At 36.2% G+C, this 16,837-nt stretch overlaps 8 protein-coding genes and 1 pseudogene across 9 annotated transcripts; 3 read left to right on the top strand and 6 right to left on the bottom strand. All coding sequences in view use genetic code 12, as the record gives it.

Annotated features, from left to right (window-relative positions):
* Nucleotides 1-352, bottom strand: J8A68_001424 (uncharacterized protein; the record flags this gene model as incomplete). The annotated part of the gene is made up of 1 exon (XM_049405076.1): nt 1-352. A coding segment is annotated over one exon (352 nt), but the record flags the coding sequence as incomplete, so codon positions are not given.
* A 250-nt stretch (nt 353-602) lies between these two features.
* Nucleotides 603-1,326, bottom strand: J8A68_001423 (uncharacterized protein; the record flags this gene model as incomplete). Its single annotated transcript, XM_049405075.1, has 2 exons — nt 603-1,126; nt 1,293-1,326. 2 exons carry the CDS (start codon nt 1,324-1,326, stop codon nt 603-605), a joined length of 558 nt encoding a protein of 185 aa, XP_049265345.1.
* A 1,506-nt stretch (nt 1,327-2,832) lies between these two features.
* J8A68_001422 (Zn(II)2Cys6 transcription factor) lies at nt 2,833-5,160 on the top strand (the record flags this gene model as incomplete). The annotated part of the gene is made up of 1 exon (XM_049405074.1): nt 2,833-5,160. The coding sequence occupies one exon, from the start codon at nt 2,833-2,835 to the stop codon at nt 5,158-5,160; it is 2,328 nt and encodes a 775-aa protein (XP_049265344.1).
* A 677-nt stretch (nt 5,161-5,837) lies between these two features.
* On the top strand, nt 5,838-6,242 carry J8A68_001421 (GFA family protein; the record flags this gene model as incomplete). The annotated part of the gene is made up of 1 exon (XM_049405073.1): nt 5,838-6,242. The coding sequence occupies one exon, from the start codon at nt 5,838-5,840 to the stop codon at nt 6,240-6,242; it is 405 nt and encodes a 134-aa protein (XP_049265343.1).
* A 352-nt stretch (nt 6,243-6,594) lies between these two features.
* J8A68_001420 (uncharacterized protein) lies at nt 6,595-7,479 on the bottom strand (the record flags this gene model as incomplete). Its single annotated transcript, XM_049405072.1, has 1 exon — nt 6,595-7,479. One exon carries the CDS (start codon nt 7,477-7,479, stop codon nt 6,595-6,597), a length of 885 nt encoding a protein of 294 aa, XP_049265342.1.
* Nucleotides 7,480-8,186: 707 nt separating this feature from the next.
* J8A68_001419 (cupin domain-containing protein) lies at nt 8,187-9,161 on the top strand (the record flags this gene model as incomplete). Its single annotated transcript, XM_049405071.1, has 1 exon — nt 8,187-9,161. The coding sequence occupies one exon, from the start codon at nt 8,187-8,189 to the stop codon at nt 9,159-9,161; it is 975 nt and encodes a 324-aa protein (XP_049265341.1).
* A 530-nt stretch (nt 9,162-9,691) lies between these two features.
* On the bottom strand, nt 9,692-11,191 carry J8A68_001418 (uncharacterized protein; the record flags this gene model as incomplete). Its single annotated transcript, XM_049405070.1, has 1 exon — nt 9,692-11,191. One exon carries the CDS (start codon nt 11,189-11,191, stop codon nt 9,692-9,694), a length of 1,500 nt encoding a protein of 499 aa, XP_049265340.1.
* Nucleotides 11,192-11,856: 665 nt separating this feature from the next.
* On the bottom strand, nt 11,857-12,810 carry J8A68_001417 (annotated as a pseudogene). The gene is made up of 3 exons: nt 12,779-12,810; nt 12,286-12,574; nt 11,857-12,162 (listed from the first exon to the last, which is right to left on the bottom strand). Coding segments are annotated over exons 1-3 (627 nt in total).
* Nucleotides 12,811-14,300: 1,490 nt separating this feature from the next.
* Nucleotides 14,301-15,788, bottom strand: J8A68_001416 (uncharacterized protein; the record flags this gene model as incomplete). The annotated part of the gene is made up of 1 exon (XM_049405068.1): nt 14,301-15,788. One exon carries the CDS (start codon nt 15,786-15,788, stop codon nt 14,301-14,303), a length of 1,488 nt encoding a protein of 495 aa, XP_049265339.1.
* Nucleotides 15,789-16,837: the final 1,049 nt, after the last annotated feature.

The raw sequence follows: 16,837 nt of genomic DNA, 5'->3' as shown, positions 1-16,837 counted from the left end.
GGGGACCTCTACCTAATGGAGACCTTGGAGGTACCGGAGGTGGGACTTGGGGACTATGTAATCCATTTCTGTAATTGGGAACAGTTATACTTATCTGTGGAGTTTGTGGCATTGGTGAAGATACTGATCTTTGTCTGACTGGAGGTGGAATTGGAACTTGAAGTAATGGTTTTGATAGAGCTTCCATGTCTTGACCTATTTTTGCATTCTGTAATGTGTTTTCCATCGTATTTCCTGTCATTTGACTGGTGAAAGCTTGTAATGAAACTGTGGGTGCTGATTGTGACTGCTGCTGTTGCTGTTGGTCTTGTGATTGTTGTTGGCCATTACCAGGTGCAAAAATTCTCGCCATATCCACCGGTCCTGTAACATTTGGTCTTAAGGGCGAAGNGAACGGTTATACTTATCTGGGTAGTTTGTGGCATATGTGAAGATACTGATCTTTGTCTGTCTGGAGGTGGAATTGGAACTGGGAGTAATGGATTTGATAGAGCTTCCATGCCTTGAACTATTTTTGCATTTTGCAACATATTTTGCATCGTTTTTCATGTCATTTGACTCGTGAAAGCTTGTAATGAAACTTAGGGTGCTGATTGTGACTGCTATTGCTGTTGGTCTTGTGATTGCTCTTGACCAGAACCAGGAACAAAAGCCCTCTCCATATCCACCGGTCCTGTAACATTTGCTCTTAAGGGTAAAGGACTATTAGTATTTCTATTAATATATTGGGCCATTTGATTAGGTCCTGTCATATTTGGTTGTAACATCATTTGTGCTGGGCCAGTCATATTACGTTGAAGTAAATTATCATTTGAGTATCCGTCATGGAAATGTACGGAGGATGGTATACGGTTTATAGATGCTGTATCTACAGAAAGCAAATTTTGGAAATGATTGATTTGAGATGCCATATCTTTAAGCATTTCTTTCTCTTCTTCGCCCATTTCTAGTTCTTGTTCCTGCAGCAATTGTGATGGTCCAGGTTGTGGTTTCATTCGGTTTACTAATTGATCCATATGCAATGAATATTCTAGTTGTTCTTGTGGTCTTGGGTAACCAGAGGGTGAATTTGAGAATGAGGCATCATGTGCCTTTATTTGACCTGACAATTTAACTGATTTCAATTCTTAAGATTTTCGTTTCTTAGGTAATTCATCAGGACGTTCACCAGTTAATAAAAATTGTGTAAAAATATCAATATCTAATGGCTTATTAGAATCTTGACTTCCATTCTCTGAACCATTAAGGTCTGTCGCGGTTTCATTTATAAGGAACCATTTCCGAAGTCAAACCAAAGATTCTTAAATCATCCCAATTTGCAGCCATTTGAATTGTACCAAAAAGGTTTAAAGTACGATTCTTGTCAAAAATATTCCAAAATTTTAAAAAATTAATTATCATCCAGATACTATTCCAAACATCACCAAATCTCTATCTATACAATAACCATACAACTACCTAATTCTAAACTGATTGAATACCATTTCTATACAAAACTGCTTTCTTAAACTAGTTTTGAAAATTTTACACTATAAAAATTACTCACGTGATTTACATCATTTCCGCAATAGTTAAATCACGTGAATTTGAATTCAGAACACAAAGCGCAAAATTTTTTTCCCGCGGAAAGGTCCCTTGGCCCAGTTGGTTAAGGCGCGGTGCTAATAACGCCGAGATCAGCAGTTCGATCCTGCTAGGGACCATCATTTTTGTGATGTATGTGATATTTTTTTTAGTATCAATAGAGAGGACCAGCAATTGTTCCGTTCGCTGTTTTTAATATTGGCATTGCTTCATTTTAACAAGGATATATGAGCTGTTCTAGTGAGAGAATGGTTCGAAATGAGCTATTTGCTACATGCTAATTTCAAAGCGTTGGGATGAAAAATGGAACCAAAGAATATTTTATGAATATAATCTTCATATCCCCTATTTGAAAAGGCATAAGGCTTAATAAAACGTCGGCATGTATTTTGTTGCCGGATTGAAAGATTGATTGTAAAGATGAAATTTTTTTGTGAGTATTTCCGAAATAACAAAGAAGCAAAAAAAAAAATTAAATTAATTACATCCGGAATGAATGGAGGAAGTTACTCCGATAAATTTGGGCGTGGGGAGTGGGGGTTCAATACAAAATAATTTAATAATAATGTACAATAAGAAGGAAAATGCCGAAATGTAATAATATATGTTCCTATCACGGGAGGGAGATTACTTCTTTTAGTTCTATCATTAAGCCCATGGGTGAATAAACGGATAAACTAAACAATTAATGAATGCCCCCCCCCTAACGTCTATTTTATAGGAAACTCAAATCTAACGTTTAAACTATAATGGGCGAATCTTTAAAGCCAAAGGTTATTAGATGACGTATGACGAAGACAATAAAAGTCTCAGGGTCCAATTTTGACCAATAGTGATTCTTCCCTCTCTTGCGAGTTGGAAACGTCAAGTGTAACTGTGTGTAATGTGTATGTATTCCTATTTCCTTCGGTTCTATGTTCTATAAGTATATCGATTCAACAAGGATGAAATCCATACCAAGAAATTTAAAACTTCTGAAAGAGAGATTTTGATTTGGAATTTTTTTTTTTTTGGCAATCAAAATTATTTTTTTGTAAATTTTTGAGGAGTTTTTTTATTTTTTCAGTCATTAAATTATTTTTTAAGTAACTTTTGGGGGAAAATGAATTAAATTGATGTGTCTGATTGTCAGTCAGTCAGTCAGTCATTAAAAATATAAAAAGACGGGACAAATTCCGAAATATGATCATCAATCCAAAATGTAAACTTTATTATCCAATTTACACTACCAATATCTTAAACCCATCAATGATGAGTGATCATAATAAAGTTACTAAGGAAACCAAAATCAGTAAACGTCCAAGAGTTGTATTGGCATGTAATAGATGTCGACAACGTAAAACTAAATGTGACGGACAACAACCTTCTTGTGCAACTTGTTCCAAACGTAATGTTGAATGTGTTTATGGTTCAAAATATACAAGAGCTCATGTCACTGTTGAGTATGTAAGAGAATTAGAAGAGAAGTTGGGAATATTCCCCAAGACAAGTGCAGTACCACTATCTCATAATTCACCAAGTATAAGTAATATGGTAACATCCGATAGTGATAGTTATTCAATGCAACGTACCCCAAGTGTTCATTTACCCCAGCCACCAGAAATACCCCGGGCTCAACCAATCTCATATCCACTTCACCAACAAGCACAACAACAAACACATCACCATAGCGGATCAATTGCTAGTAATGGAAGCAATGGCAATATGCCCCATGATAACACTGACCATACAGCCACATCATTAACCCCATCAAATTCAATCAACTCCACATCTAGTGCACTTAGACGTAATAACGATTCCACTGATGCCATGGGAGCAGGAGCAATGATGAAACAAAAGCGAGGCAAAGATCGGGATTATTATGGATCATCAGCTGCTATTTCTTTCATGAAAGATTTATCCAATATAATCGATGGACCAGTCAAATCAGATACTTCTACAACTGATGATGATGAATTAGATAGAGGTAATGGACAATATAAGATGTCGAGAACTGAAGCGATGTCATCGAAACGGATTTCCGAATTGGTGTTGCCTCCTAGAGCATATGCTGATACTTATGTGAAGAATTATTTCGAGTTTGCATATACTTTATATCCATTTGTGCATAAGCCGACTTTCATGGCTACTTATGAAACCTTATGGACTGGCAATAAGAATGTTGATGATGATGCTGCTGAGATTGATGAATTGTTTTATTCGATTGTGAATATAATCTTTGCATTTGGATGTCAATTAGCTCCCGAATCTCAAAAGCTTGAAGATAATTCCGAATTATATTTCGAAAGATCACAACAAGCCCTTAGGTTTCATTTAATGGATAGTGGGTCGGTGCTATTGGTTCAAGCATTGTTATTGACTGGTCAGTTCTTACAAGCGAGTGCCGGTCTGGCTGGATGTTGGAATATTGTCGGCTTGGCAATTAGGATTGCACAAGGGTTGGGATTACATCTGAATCAAAACTATGCCAGTACTAGAAGTCTCATTGATCGAGAGATTAGGAAAAGATTATGGCAGGGGTGTTTGTTGATGGATAGGATAGTGTCAATGACAATGGGGAGACCATTGATGGTAACTTATGAGTTAGAACAAGGTGAAGTGCCACTCTGTGTCGATGATGAATATATTAGAGATGAAGCAATCTTGCCTATGAATAAACCATCTCAATTAGGTTTCTTCACCCAGACTATTAAATTGTATAATATCTTAGCTGATATTTTAAAGTCGGTGTATATCAACGATGAACCCGATGATAATCCTCAATTATTGCTGAATGTATTCAAATATGAAGATAGATTAAATGAATTCACCGCTAATTTACCCAGTCATATACAATTTAGTTCCGATTTACAAAAAATGATGCCATTTGAAAGACAAAGCATCGTTCTCCATATCCGAGTCCTCCACCTCAAAATCATGCTTTATCGTCCCGCATTATTTCCTAAAGCATCATCATCACCATCATCACAGAGGAAGCTTCTCGAAGGCAAAACCTCCGAATTATATTCCTCCACCCAAAGATCAATCGCATTATTATGCATCAATCTCGCCATGGAACTAATCAATGTCATTTCCAAATATCGTGCTGGGGATATAGTATACTTACCTGCTCATTGGTATAATGTATTCTATGTCTATACTGCCAGTACAATCCTCCTAGCTGCGAAATTACAGGTCACATTACATAAAGATATCGATATGGCACAGTTTGAACGTACTTGGAATCTCGGATTGGAGATATTACGGTCATACACACAACAATCAGAATCAGCTTGTCGTTGTTTGAAAGTGTTAGAAATGATGGGGAATAAAGTAAACATCTCGTCCCAAAGATTGGCTACTCAGGTGAATACTCCAGTTGCAATGCATGGTCATAATGATAATAATGGTGGGATTGATCAAGGGAGATTAAATCCAAGTTCTTCGATATTTCCTTTCCAGCCGGATTATAGCCCAAGTTCGACTTCGTCGGAGGTGCCTACAGATGTGTTGTATTCTTTGCTTTATGATACTGCTGGGCCATTTGGTGGTCCATTTCATTATAACGATGAAACTAATGCTTTTAATTTACGATAGGCGTAGTTTAGTTTAGTTTAGTGTAGGTATTTAGAAATTGAACGAGTTTTATTTATTACTCTTTTTTGCACCCAATTGTGGATCCCCCAATCTTTGTCTGTCCTACTAAGGTTAATTGTCAATCTTTCTCTGTTGACGCATTGTGTCACCTCCGAGTTTACTAAAATTGCTTTTTCTTTTTCTTTTTCTTTTTCTTTTTGTGTGTATATGTGTCATTTGTCATACAATCTTAATGAGTGTGTGATACGTAATCGGCAAAAGAAGCCAATGGTTGGGTCCTTTAAAGCATCAAATGCCCGGAAAAATATTAAATAAATATTTTTTAAGCTTTTTAGATTTGAACTAAAAAATAAAAATTCAAATTCTAAAAAAATAAAAAAATAATATTGCGGCATTCGGGATCTCATTCCGTTAGATCTTACTAATCGCCCCCCCTCCCCCCACATTAATAATTAACCGATTTAAATGTTGGAAGTTACTTCCGATCTGCCCTGTTTCCGGGGAACATATTCTCCATCTCATTTTAAAATCAGATTACGTAATATGAAAAATTCATATCATCCAGATTAGTATTCCCGAGAGTCACTCCTCTTCCGTCATACATATTCTAAAGCTATTCTCCTTTTCTTTCTTTCTTTCTTCTATTGGATAATTAAAAAATCTAACTAAAACGAAAAATGTCATATACTGGTTCCTGTCTCTGTGGTCAAGTCACATTCAAACTCAATGGAGAACCATCCCGTTCATTCATCTGCTACTGTGTCGATTGTCGTAAAGGTTCTGGTCATTTAGGTCAATTCATCAGTCAATACGCTACTGACAAAGTTGAAATTAAAGATCCAAACCATCAAATTAAGGAATATGTAGTTGAAAAAACTAAGAGTGGTCATCCAAAGAGAAAAGAATTTTGTGGTGGTTGTGGATGTACCATTCGTACATTACCAATGAAATTTAACGGGGAAGTTAGCATGATTAGACAATCTTTGTTGGATGGTGAGTTTGTCAATTGTGCTCCTCAATCGGCTATTTTTGGGGATGAAAAGAAGAGATATACCGAAGGTACAGAATCTGAGTTTTATTAGTGTATGGGTGGAACTGTTTAAGTATAGATTATAATAAAAGAGTATTCGTACAATTGATTCACTGTAGGGAGAGACGACCTCAAGATTAGTACTTTCTCCTAGGTTTGACAGCAAACTGGGAATATTCTCAATACCGGGATACTTCCCAGCATGCACCAAGAGATAACATCAGAGTCATTGATCTCTCCACATTTTCAAGCAGAATTGGTTACATATGCCGGAACACTTCCCAGCCCCAGTAGTCTCATTATTCTCGAGCAATATACAGAAAACGTTGTGATAAAACTATTCTCCTAATAAATTATATATGCATTCTATACCTATAAAAAATAAAAACCTATAAACATCCAATTTAAACAAAGTTCATCTTGTTAGAAAGAGTACCGATTTGTTCAATTTCAACTTCAACTTCATCATCATGCTTTAAGTATTTTGGAACCTTCATACCCATAGCTACACCACTTGGAGTACCAGTCATAATAACAGTACCTTGTTCCAAGGTGGTAGATTGAGAAATGAAAGCAATGATCTTTGGAACATTGAATAATAAATCATCAGTGTTGGTGTTTTGACGAACTTCACCATTAACTCTGGTGACTAATTGTAAAGTACCTGGGTTTGGAATAACTTGAGAAGAAACCAATTGTGGACCTAATGGAGCATATTTGTCAAAAGACTTGGAGAAACCCCATTGTGGAACACCACCGGCGTATTTTGGATCTCTTTGCCAAGTTCTAGCAGAAACATCATTACCAGAAACGTAACCAGCAACATAACTTAAAGCATCTTCTTCTTTGATGTCTTTACCGGTCTTACCGATAACAACACATAATTCACCTTCGTAATCACATTGGTTTTCTTGAGCAATGGTTGGGATTGGGACTGGTTCACCGAAATCAGCAACACAGAATCTTGGTTTGTAGAAGATAGATGGGAATGGTGGAGGAGTTCTACCACCTTCTTGAATATGTTTCATATAGTTTAAACCAACACACTTGATGATTGGAACATCATCTTCAGTTAATGGACCTAATAATTTCTTAACTTCTAAGACTTCATCAGTAACAACAGCATCTTCAAAGATGTTGTCACCTTTGATAACCTTAGCCTTAACGGTCTTACCTTCTAAGATTTGTCTACCAACATCATATTCAGCATCAGAGACAATTGGTTCACCTCTGTAGATCTTACCGTCGTTAGCAACGAATCTAATTAATCTTTTCCAAGCAGTAGTCATTGTAAATTGTATGTGTTTTAGTTAAATATATATAAAAGTATTTGATGATATTAAAAACAGGAAAACAAAAATTCAAGAATAATGGAATTCTCTTTGGTATTTATTTGGAAAAATTCAGGATGGGGAGTTCTGCATATTGTTTATGTCAAAGATGTCGAGATGTCGAGATATTGTGGCGGGCATTATTAGTCGGCCCAAAATGTACAATTCCGCCAGTATGGAAAAACCTGATACACAAAATAATTTATTGTGCATAACATTGCATAATAAAAACTATAGATTCGGATGAAAATTCCGATCTGGGTATTCAAGAAAGGTATGTTCGGATTAGATTCCGTAAGATTTGTCAGATTCGAAATCAATTCCGCAATTTTTGTTCAGGGACTTCGGAAAATTAAACCGAGACTCATTTTTTTTGACTCAAATTAAAAAAAGCAACTTTATTTTCTGAAAGGTTAATTTCCCCGGTGAGGGGCAGACAGACTCCGATGAATTAGAATTGTGTGGAGTCTGAGAGCAATGGAGGTATCTGCCGATATAAATTATTCTCTTCCGATGGGGGAGATGGCCTGATTATTATGTGCTCTACATACTCAAAGAAACAGTTATATAAACAGTCGAACGAGTCCGCAATTTGGAAAAAGTGTCTGTTTGTGTAAGTTCTTTCTTTTCCGTATCTATCTAATCATTAACTCAAATAAACAATCATGTCTCCAGTCGAAGCTACTACTACCAACAACGAAAAGGTTGAATTCTTAAAGAGTTTAAAACCAGAAAATGTCGAACCATTATGGACTGTCATGTCTGCCATGGTTCCTCCAGTTCCAAAACCAAAGGCTGTTCCAACCCTTTGGGATTATAAAAAATTAAGACCATTATTAGTTGAATCTGGTCGTTTAGTACCAGCTGAAGAATCAGAAAGAAGAGTCTTAATGTTAATTAACCCTGCTTTAAAAGCTCCTCAAACCACTGATACTTTATACGCCGGTTTACAATACATTAACCCTGGTGAAGTTGCTCCGGCTCACAGACACTCTGCTTTCGCTTTAAGATTCATTATTGAAGGTAATGGTGGTTTCACTGCTGTTGAAGGTCAAAGAATCTATATGGAAAGAGGTGATGTCATCTTAACCCCAAGATGGGAATGGCATGATCATGGTAAGGAAGGTGATGGTCCAATGATTTGGTTAGATGGTCTTGATTTACCAATGTTCCAATCTATTCCAGTTAACTTTGCTGAACATTATCACGAAGATCGTTATCCTGCTGAAACTGTCCCAGATTCTGCTATTAAGTTTCCATGGAAGATTACTCAAGATTACTTGGACTCAGTTGACGGTGATCATGCTATCTTTGACTACAAGAAGGGTGCTGACAAGACACCATTATCTACCATTATTGGCGCTCAAGCTGAAAGAGTTAATGCTGGTAAGACTAGTCCATCGCGTCAAGAAAACTCGTCATTCGTCTTCCATATCTACGAAGGTACTGGTTACACCGTTATTGAGGAAGAAAATGGTGAAGAAACTATCTTGAGATGGGATGGTAAGGATACTTTATGTGTTCCAGCTTGGAGAAAATTCAGACATGTTAATGAAGGTAATGAAACTGCTTACCTTTTCTCTTTCAATGATTCTCCATTGCTTAAGAACTTGGCTATCCACAGAACTGCAGCTAATTAGGTTGGCTCTTTTATCAAGATAAATATTTTAGTTCATTTCAGGGCTGTTCTCTACTTGAGGTTCGTTCATTAGTTTTTTATAGGTTTTTTATTTATTCTTTCAGGTTATTGCAATACATGTCAGTTATATTATGTTGAACTTATTCTTTTTACCGTTTGGCTGCTTTGGCGGTTCTTCTATACTCTCTCTTAATCTAACTTCAATTCCCAAGTAATTATTTCGGTTATCGGCAATCCTCTTTTAGGTGCAAATTTTCTAAAAAAATATTGACCAGTTCCTGTAGAATGTATACACTCGTCGGTACAAATCAAGTCAGCAAAAGAGAATTTACTTTAGGCTTCTAGAATCAAAATAAGATCCCTTTTCTCGTCCCTTTTTATCGATTTACAGAACCTTTTTTATTAATAGAGTAGAAGACTAAGAAAGAAAAACATTCTATTTGTAATCAGTGCTATTTATTAATAATTTCAGAGACTGACCAGAGTCTTACAATACACAAAAATATAAATAATTAAAAGGTTGCTTCAACCTTAATCCTTTTGTTGACGTTCACGTCTAACTCCAACAATATGAGCCACGGCGGTTGGAACCCAAGCAAATAAGAATACAAGACCACACATCAAACCAGCAGAACCAGCAAAGTTAAGGTTTTCAAACATGTATGGGAAATAGAAAGGACCTAAGAAACCATAAAGGGATCTAACAAAGTTAATGTATAAACCAATATCACCTGCCCTGGTTGGATTACTATCAATAGCGAATGTAGTAATAACAGTGGCAACGATGTTATTACCAGCAGCAGCAATAGCAGCACCGATCAATGGTTTGATAGACCAGTGTCCTGGTTCAGCTTTGTACAAGAAGACACCCCAAACGATTAAACCAACAATGACTAAGATATAACCATTATAAGAGATCCATAATCTGTCAACGATAACTCTCTTACCACCTCTCTTTGCAATACTTCTCTTCATCCACCAATCGGAAAGTGGACCAGCAAGGATTTCACCAATAATGGAACCAATGATAATTGAGATATATTGCAAAGACATTTGTTGGGCGTCAAGATGGAACAATGGGACCATGACTTGTGGCATTTCAACAACTAAGACAATGTTGGCGTAACAGAAAGTAATAGATGCAGCAATGACAGCCAAAGTGATGTTGAAGTTTGCAGCTTGTTTCAATGGTCTAAAGAACATCTTCCATGAGAATGGTCTAGCTTCGGATTTTCTAATACCCATGTATTTTAATAATCCAGCTGAATAATAAGATGGACTAGTTCTAGTATAAATAGTTTCTCTAGCAAAAATCCATAATACGAATTGTCCAAAGTTCATAATTGCAAAAACAAAGAAAACCCATTTCGTACCAGCATGTTGTTGAATGAAACCGGTGAAAAATGGACCAGCTGGAGTACCGATAACCAAAGCCAAAGACCACCACCCATTCTTCTTACCTCTTTCATGAGCGAAAGCTAAATCACCAACAACAGATGAACCAGCAGCAGTTGCAGATGAAATGAAAATTCCGACTAAGACTCTAGTTGCCATTTGTTGACCATAAGTCTTTGAAAAACCACCACCAATGTTTAAAATACAACAAGCCAATGCAGCAAAAGTCAAAAATGGTTTTCTACCATAGGTATTCATTAAAGGAACCCATAATAATGGGAAGACACCAAAAGCAGCGATTTGAGCAGACGTAAAATATGCAGCAGTAGGTAAATCAACACCATATTCTTCAGCTAAGATTTCAAAAGTTGGAGTCAAACCAGCAGCCATGAAAGTGGATGAAAAAGTACCAAAAGCAATCAATAAGATTTCGTAGTTCTTTTGCCAATCTGGCCAATTAAGAGGATCTTCAGGATCAGCAGATGGTAATGGATCTAATTGGACGGAACCATGTCTCTTGACAAGATATTCTTCATGTTCGGGATCGATTTCTTTGGTGATCCCGACTGGATCAAAAGATTCGTTGTGGGTGTTTGAACCCTTTTCGATATCGCTAGCAATAGATTGAGTAGACATAGTTAGTTATACTAAGTAATGTTTGAATGATAATTATAAAAGCATTCCAGATCTGACTTAACTGAAGAGATTTTGCAACTTATTTATATTAATCCGGAGAGATGCCGTTTTTTGAGTCTTGCATAAATTTTCATAAAGTGTCAAATGGATAATTTCTCCACCTTTTTCTTAGTCACTTACAAGCCACTCGGGACTGGATGCGAGTTTAATGCACAAAACTTAAGAATTTGTGGAACATTGTCCCGATCTTAAGTGGCTTAGTTGTCCTATCTTTTTTGTTTTCTCCTCAATTCCAAAATAAGCCACTCCTGCACTAATTTCTTTTAAGTTGCTTTTTGCGGAATTATGTGCGTGTTATTTTGTTTTGTGAAATTCTTCTGCTAGTATGTACTTTTTAGCTCTCAGATTTGATCGGAGTTTTTGGATCACACACAGAAATGAACAATCAAACTTTAGTCATTGCATGAACTTACATCTTGCAGGCTTAATATTATTTCTAAAAATATATTTCGAAAGAGAAGATTATTTTTTAATAAAAAGTTATAAAATAAATAATATTTTTTTGTTTTTATTCTTCTTTCTATAAACGATTTACAAACAAAGATCAATTGTATATAAACAAGATATCTAAGGAACTACCAGAGTGCTCTAGACTAAAGAGATGGCTAGGCTCTTCTTAACCCAACGATATGAGCTAAAACAGTTGGACCGAAAGCAAAGACAGCAACAAGAGCAGACATCAAACCAGCAGATCCAGCAAAGTTAAGGTTTTGGAACATATAGTGGAAATAGAATGGACCTAAGAAACCATACAAGGATCCGACAAAGTTGATATACAAATCAACATCATCGGCCTTTGCAGGAGCATTGTCAACGGCGAAGGTAGTAATAAAAGTAGTGACGATATTGTTACTAGCGGCAGCAATGGCAGCACCAATTAAAGGCTTGATGGTCCAGTTCCCTGGTTCAGCCTTATATAAGAAAACACCTCAAATAATTAAACCGACGCTAACCAATAAATAGCCTTTGTAACAAACCCATAATCTGATTTCTCTTTGCAATACTTCTCTTCATCCACCAATCAGAAAGGGGACCAGCAAGGATTTTACCAATATGGAACCGATAATGATTGAAATGTATTGTAAGGATAATTGTTCAGCATCAATATGGAAGAATGGAATCACAACTTGAGGCATTTCAACAACCAAGACAATATTGGCATAACAGAAAGTAACAGATGCAGCAATAACAGCTAAAGTGACATTGAAGTTTGCAGCTTGTTTCAATGGTCTAAAGAACATTTTCCAAGAGAAGGGTCTAGCTTCGGCTTTTCTAATGGATAAAACCTTGAGTAAACAGGCAGAGGTGTATTCAGGGTTAGTTCTAGTGTAGACTGTTTCATTGTTAGTACTGTTTGTCTGTTTTACTTGATTGATAGGGATAGAATTAAAAAAATGATTGCAAAATAATTTAAAGCCCCATCTGCTTCTACGTATAATTAATTAAACTAAGCATGATTGTTTTAAATGACTACGCATGACTATAATCTTCACTCAAGAACAACAAAGAAACTTGGAGATGCAGAACCATTTACCATGCCAAGGCGGCTTGTTTTTCATTCTCCACACTTGCCGAAAACTGCATTTAAAATATTTTTTAAGAATTACTTTTTCATTCTGATGTCCGAGGATTAACAATCGAATTCAAATTTCTAATTGCCCCTCATTCTCGGCGAGTCCCCGATATTTTTTTCAGAACTCTAAAGAACGCGGGTTTGTGTTCGAACATTATCAAAACAACACATAAACCACTCCGTGGAAAACAGTTTCAGTTTATTTTGGACTGTTGAGGTATGTATTAATGCAAGACTTCTTATATGAGGAAATAAGAGCTGAGATTATTATTGTGAATGAAAATATCTAAGTGTTGGGAATATGAGCATTGTTTTATTACTGTTGAAAAAGCGAATGCTCATATTCATTAAATTAAGTGTAGGAAATTCCAATGAGAAAAATTGAGAACAAAATTGAGAAAAGTTTTTCTAGAAAAGAATTTTAATTTAGTTTTATTCTAAGCATGGTTTTAATAGATATTGAGGTGTCGTATTTGTAATAGCTATGTTTTCTTCATCTTTGCCTTCTAATCTAAATACAGGCAGTTCCATTTCTAACATGGACTAGCAGGTATGTTTCCCATGCCGAGAAATCAACCGCCCGTCATTCTTTGGATTGAATACATCCCAAAACACTGTTTGGTACGCGGAAGAGGATTGGCACACTGTCAAGACGTTATGTGATGTTACCAATTTCTGGTGTCAATTGACGTTGGAGAGGCAAAAGTTGGCCCCGAGACAACGAATCTGAAAATGCTTTCTTTCAATTATACTCATGCATGGAAATCACAATGGTATAACCGAAAGTAATAGTTTCCAATGATTGGTCGTTCCCTCTGTACTCGCTATTTCAGATTGCTATGATGATAAGAAGCTACAAGTATTATTTTGTGGCTAATTATTCTGAAGTTAAAAAATAAAGTTTCCCTCCAGATTATTTTTTAGACCCTGTTTTTTGCAAATAATATTTTTTATGCTGCTTACGTACATGTACCAAAACATATAATTTGATAGATAGAAAATAATCCAAAGGATATAATTTATTACAATGACGGATTGAACAACAAAAGAGAAGGAAATTGATTAAACATGGGGGGAAATCAATTAGAAACCCCATGCATTAAAATTCTGATAAACATTTAGCCGTACAGGGATGGCATACAATTGTTGGATAAAAGCAATATAATCAATTGGCTTAGGTTTCTTACCTATTCGGGTGACCAGAATAGTTTTAATTGTACCCCTGATCGTAGAATATCCTCTTTAGAATATTAGATTTTACTCTTCGGGTTGATAATTGAAATTGGCGTTCATCAGTTGTACGTGAAAACGGCGGTTGTTTCACCATGCTATTTAATATTTATTTCAAAACTTCAAACTATAAACCAATAAATAAAGTAGCTAAATAAATGAATCTAGAGAACCACCAGGGCCCTGCAATTCAAAGAACAACAAAGTCCTTCTACTCAAAAGCAAAACAAAAAAGTAGAGGTACACCTACTTAGCCTTTCTTGTCCCCATAATATGAGCAACGGCAGTTGGTCCAAAAGCGAATACAAAAACGAGACCACACATTAATCCTGCAGAACCGACAAAGTTGAGGGTATCAAACATGACATGGAAGTATAAGGGCCCAAGGAAACCAAAAAGAGATCTAACACAATTAAGGTATAATGCAACATCTGCAGCCTTAGTTGGAGAACTATCAATAGCAAACGTGGTAATCACAGTAGCAACAATATTGTTCCCTGCTGCAGTAATAGCACATCCAATTAATGGTTTAATGGTCCAATTTCCCACCTCTGCTGTATACAAGGTAACACCCCAAACAATCAAACCTACGATCACCCAGACGTAACCGTTATAACAGACGCATAATCTGTCAGCGATAACTCTCTTTCCACCTCTCTTGGCTATACATCTCTTCATCCACCAATCAGAAAGGGGCCCGCCAAGAACTTCACCAATGATGGAGCCGATGATGATCGAAATATATTGTAAAGCCAAATCTTGGGGACTGAGCTGGAATAATGGAATCATAACTTGTGGCATTTCAACGACAATTACAATATTGGCGTAACAGAAGGTAATTGAAGCAGCAATAGTTGCTAATGTTACATTGAAGTTAGTTGCTTGCTTGAATGGTCTAACAAACATTTTCCAAGAGAATGGTCTTGCTTCAGAGACTCTAATTCCCAAAGCTTTATACATTCCTTCTGACTTGTATTCTGGATTAGATCTAGTGAAGACAGTTTCAGCGGAGAAAACCCATAAGATTAATTGCACAAAGTTAAGGATCGCAAAAGTGAAGTAAACCCATTTAGTACCTGCGTATTGCTGAATAAAACCAGTTACAAATGGACCACCTGGAGTACCAATAATCAAAGCTACAGACCACCAACCATTCTTTTTACCTCTTTCACTAGCAAATGATAAATCTGCCACAAAAGCACCACCAGAAGCCATAACTGTTGATATAAAAATACCAACAAGTATTCTAGTAAGCATTTGCAATTCATATGAAGTACAGAAAGCACCACCAATGTTTAAGACACAACAAGCAAATGCACCCAACGTCACAAAGAATTTTCTTCCATAAGTATTCATCAATGGGACCCAGAATAAAGGTAAGACACCAAAAGCGGCAATCTGAGAAGCAACAAGATAACTAACACTTGCAAGTGGGACACTATATTCTATGGACATAGCTTCAAAAGCAGGAGTCAAGCCAGCTGCCATAAAGGTGGCTGAAAAAGTACCGAGTGCAACCAAAAATATTTGATAATTCTTTTTCCATTCTGGCCAATTAAGGGGATCGTTTGGATCAGCAGAAGGTAATGGGTCTAATTCGATAGTGCCATGTCGTTCCATGAGGTAATCATAATGTTCTTGGGTAAGATCATATCCAGTATTTTCATCAGAGTTAATTTCGTATATTTGAGCGGTTTTTTCCACATCAGCACTAGTGGTAGAAGGAGAAGACATTTTTGCTAGTCAGTATTATTTTGAAGAGGAATGATATGAAGAGAGATAGAAAAATAATCGAAAAATATTTAAGCCATCTTGCATCCATATTTATATTAAAAATTTTATCCATTGTTCAATTAATATTTTTTATGCAAGTTTAATATTTTGCGAGGGGCTTGTCTTGTCCCCACACTTCCCGACGAATTATTTCAAAGAATTTTCTTGATTATTTTCGGTTATAGTTTACGTTTTATTTTTTTTTGATAGATTCTGCCTCACTATTCTCCATTCTGCAGGGATGTCCACTTGTAGATTTTCTATAACGGGGTACAATAAATCTTCTCAATAAGAGTCTTATCCAACGGATATATGACAAACTGAAGAGGGGGTTGAAGGATGACAAATACTCAACTTAGTTTTCCCTTGTATCTAATGGTTCATATGATGTTTAGAAACTCGTTCATTGATTTTACTCTATTCCAATAGACGACACAATCTTGAACGATAGGAATCATTGTATCGATACGACGTTGTTTCTAGATCCGTTTAACATTTGCCGTTATTTTACATTGATAAGCCACATAAATACCTTTCCAGTTGACTATACTCTAGGCGGAGAATAGACCAACATGAGGGCCAAACCTTAATTCTTGGAAAATAATATAGTAAAAGAAACTAATACCCCACTAGTAGAATTCTTGAGAACGTGGAAATCTTTACTTTTCTCCTTCTAATGGAAGGTTTAAGTAGGGAAGGTGTAGCTATGAAATATCTACCATTCATAGCGGACCATGATCGTCCCTCCGATAATTATAGGGTCTACATGCCGCAATTTTTCTACTGCATTTCCACTCGTAAAAGAAAACCTAAATTTTTTAACTTTATTTTTCGGAACAAAACTGCAGCTCGGGAAAAACTGCCAGAAATCTAAAAAATAAATAAGTCCCGTTTGAGCCAAAGTTTCGGATCAATAATCCGTCATAACAATAAAAATACTTCAAGGTATTTATTTTTTGCCCCACTTCGATGCCCCTCATCGATTTCCTTGAAAAATATCTTTTCATCTC

This window comes from Hemisphaericaspora subhashii, assembly GCF_019202705.1.
Source record: "Hemisphaericaspora subhashii strain CBS 10753 chromosome Unknown scaffold80, whole genome shotgun sequence".
Classification (NCBI taxonomy): Eukaryota; Fungi; Ascomycota; class Pichiomycetes; order Serinales; family Debaryomycetaceae; genus Hemisphaericaspora; species Hemisphaericaspora subhashii.
The sequence above is the reverse complement of the archived record's forward strand: the minus strand, read 5'-3'. Positions and strand labels throughout refer to the sequence as shown.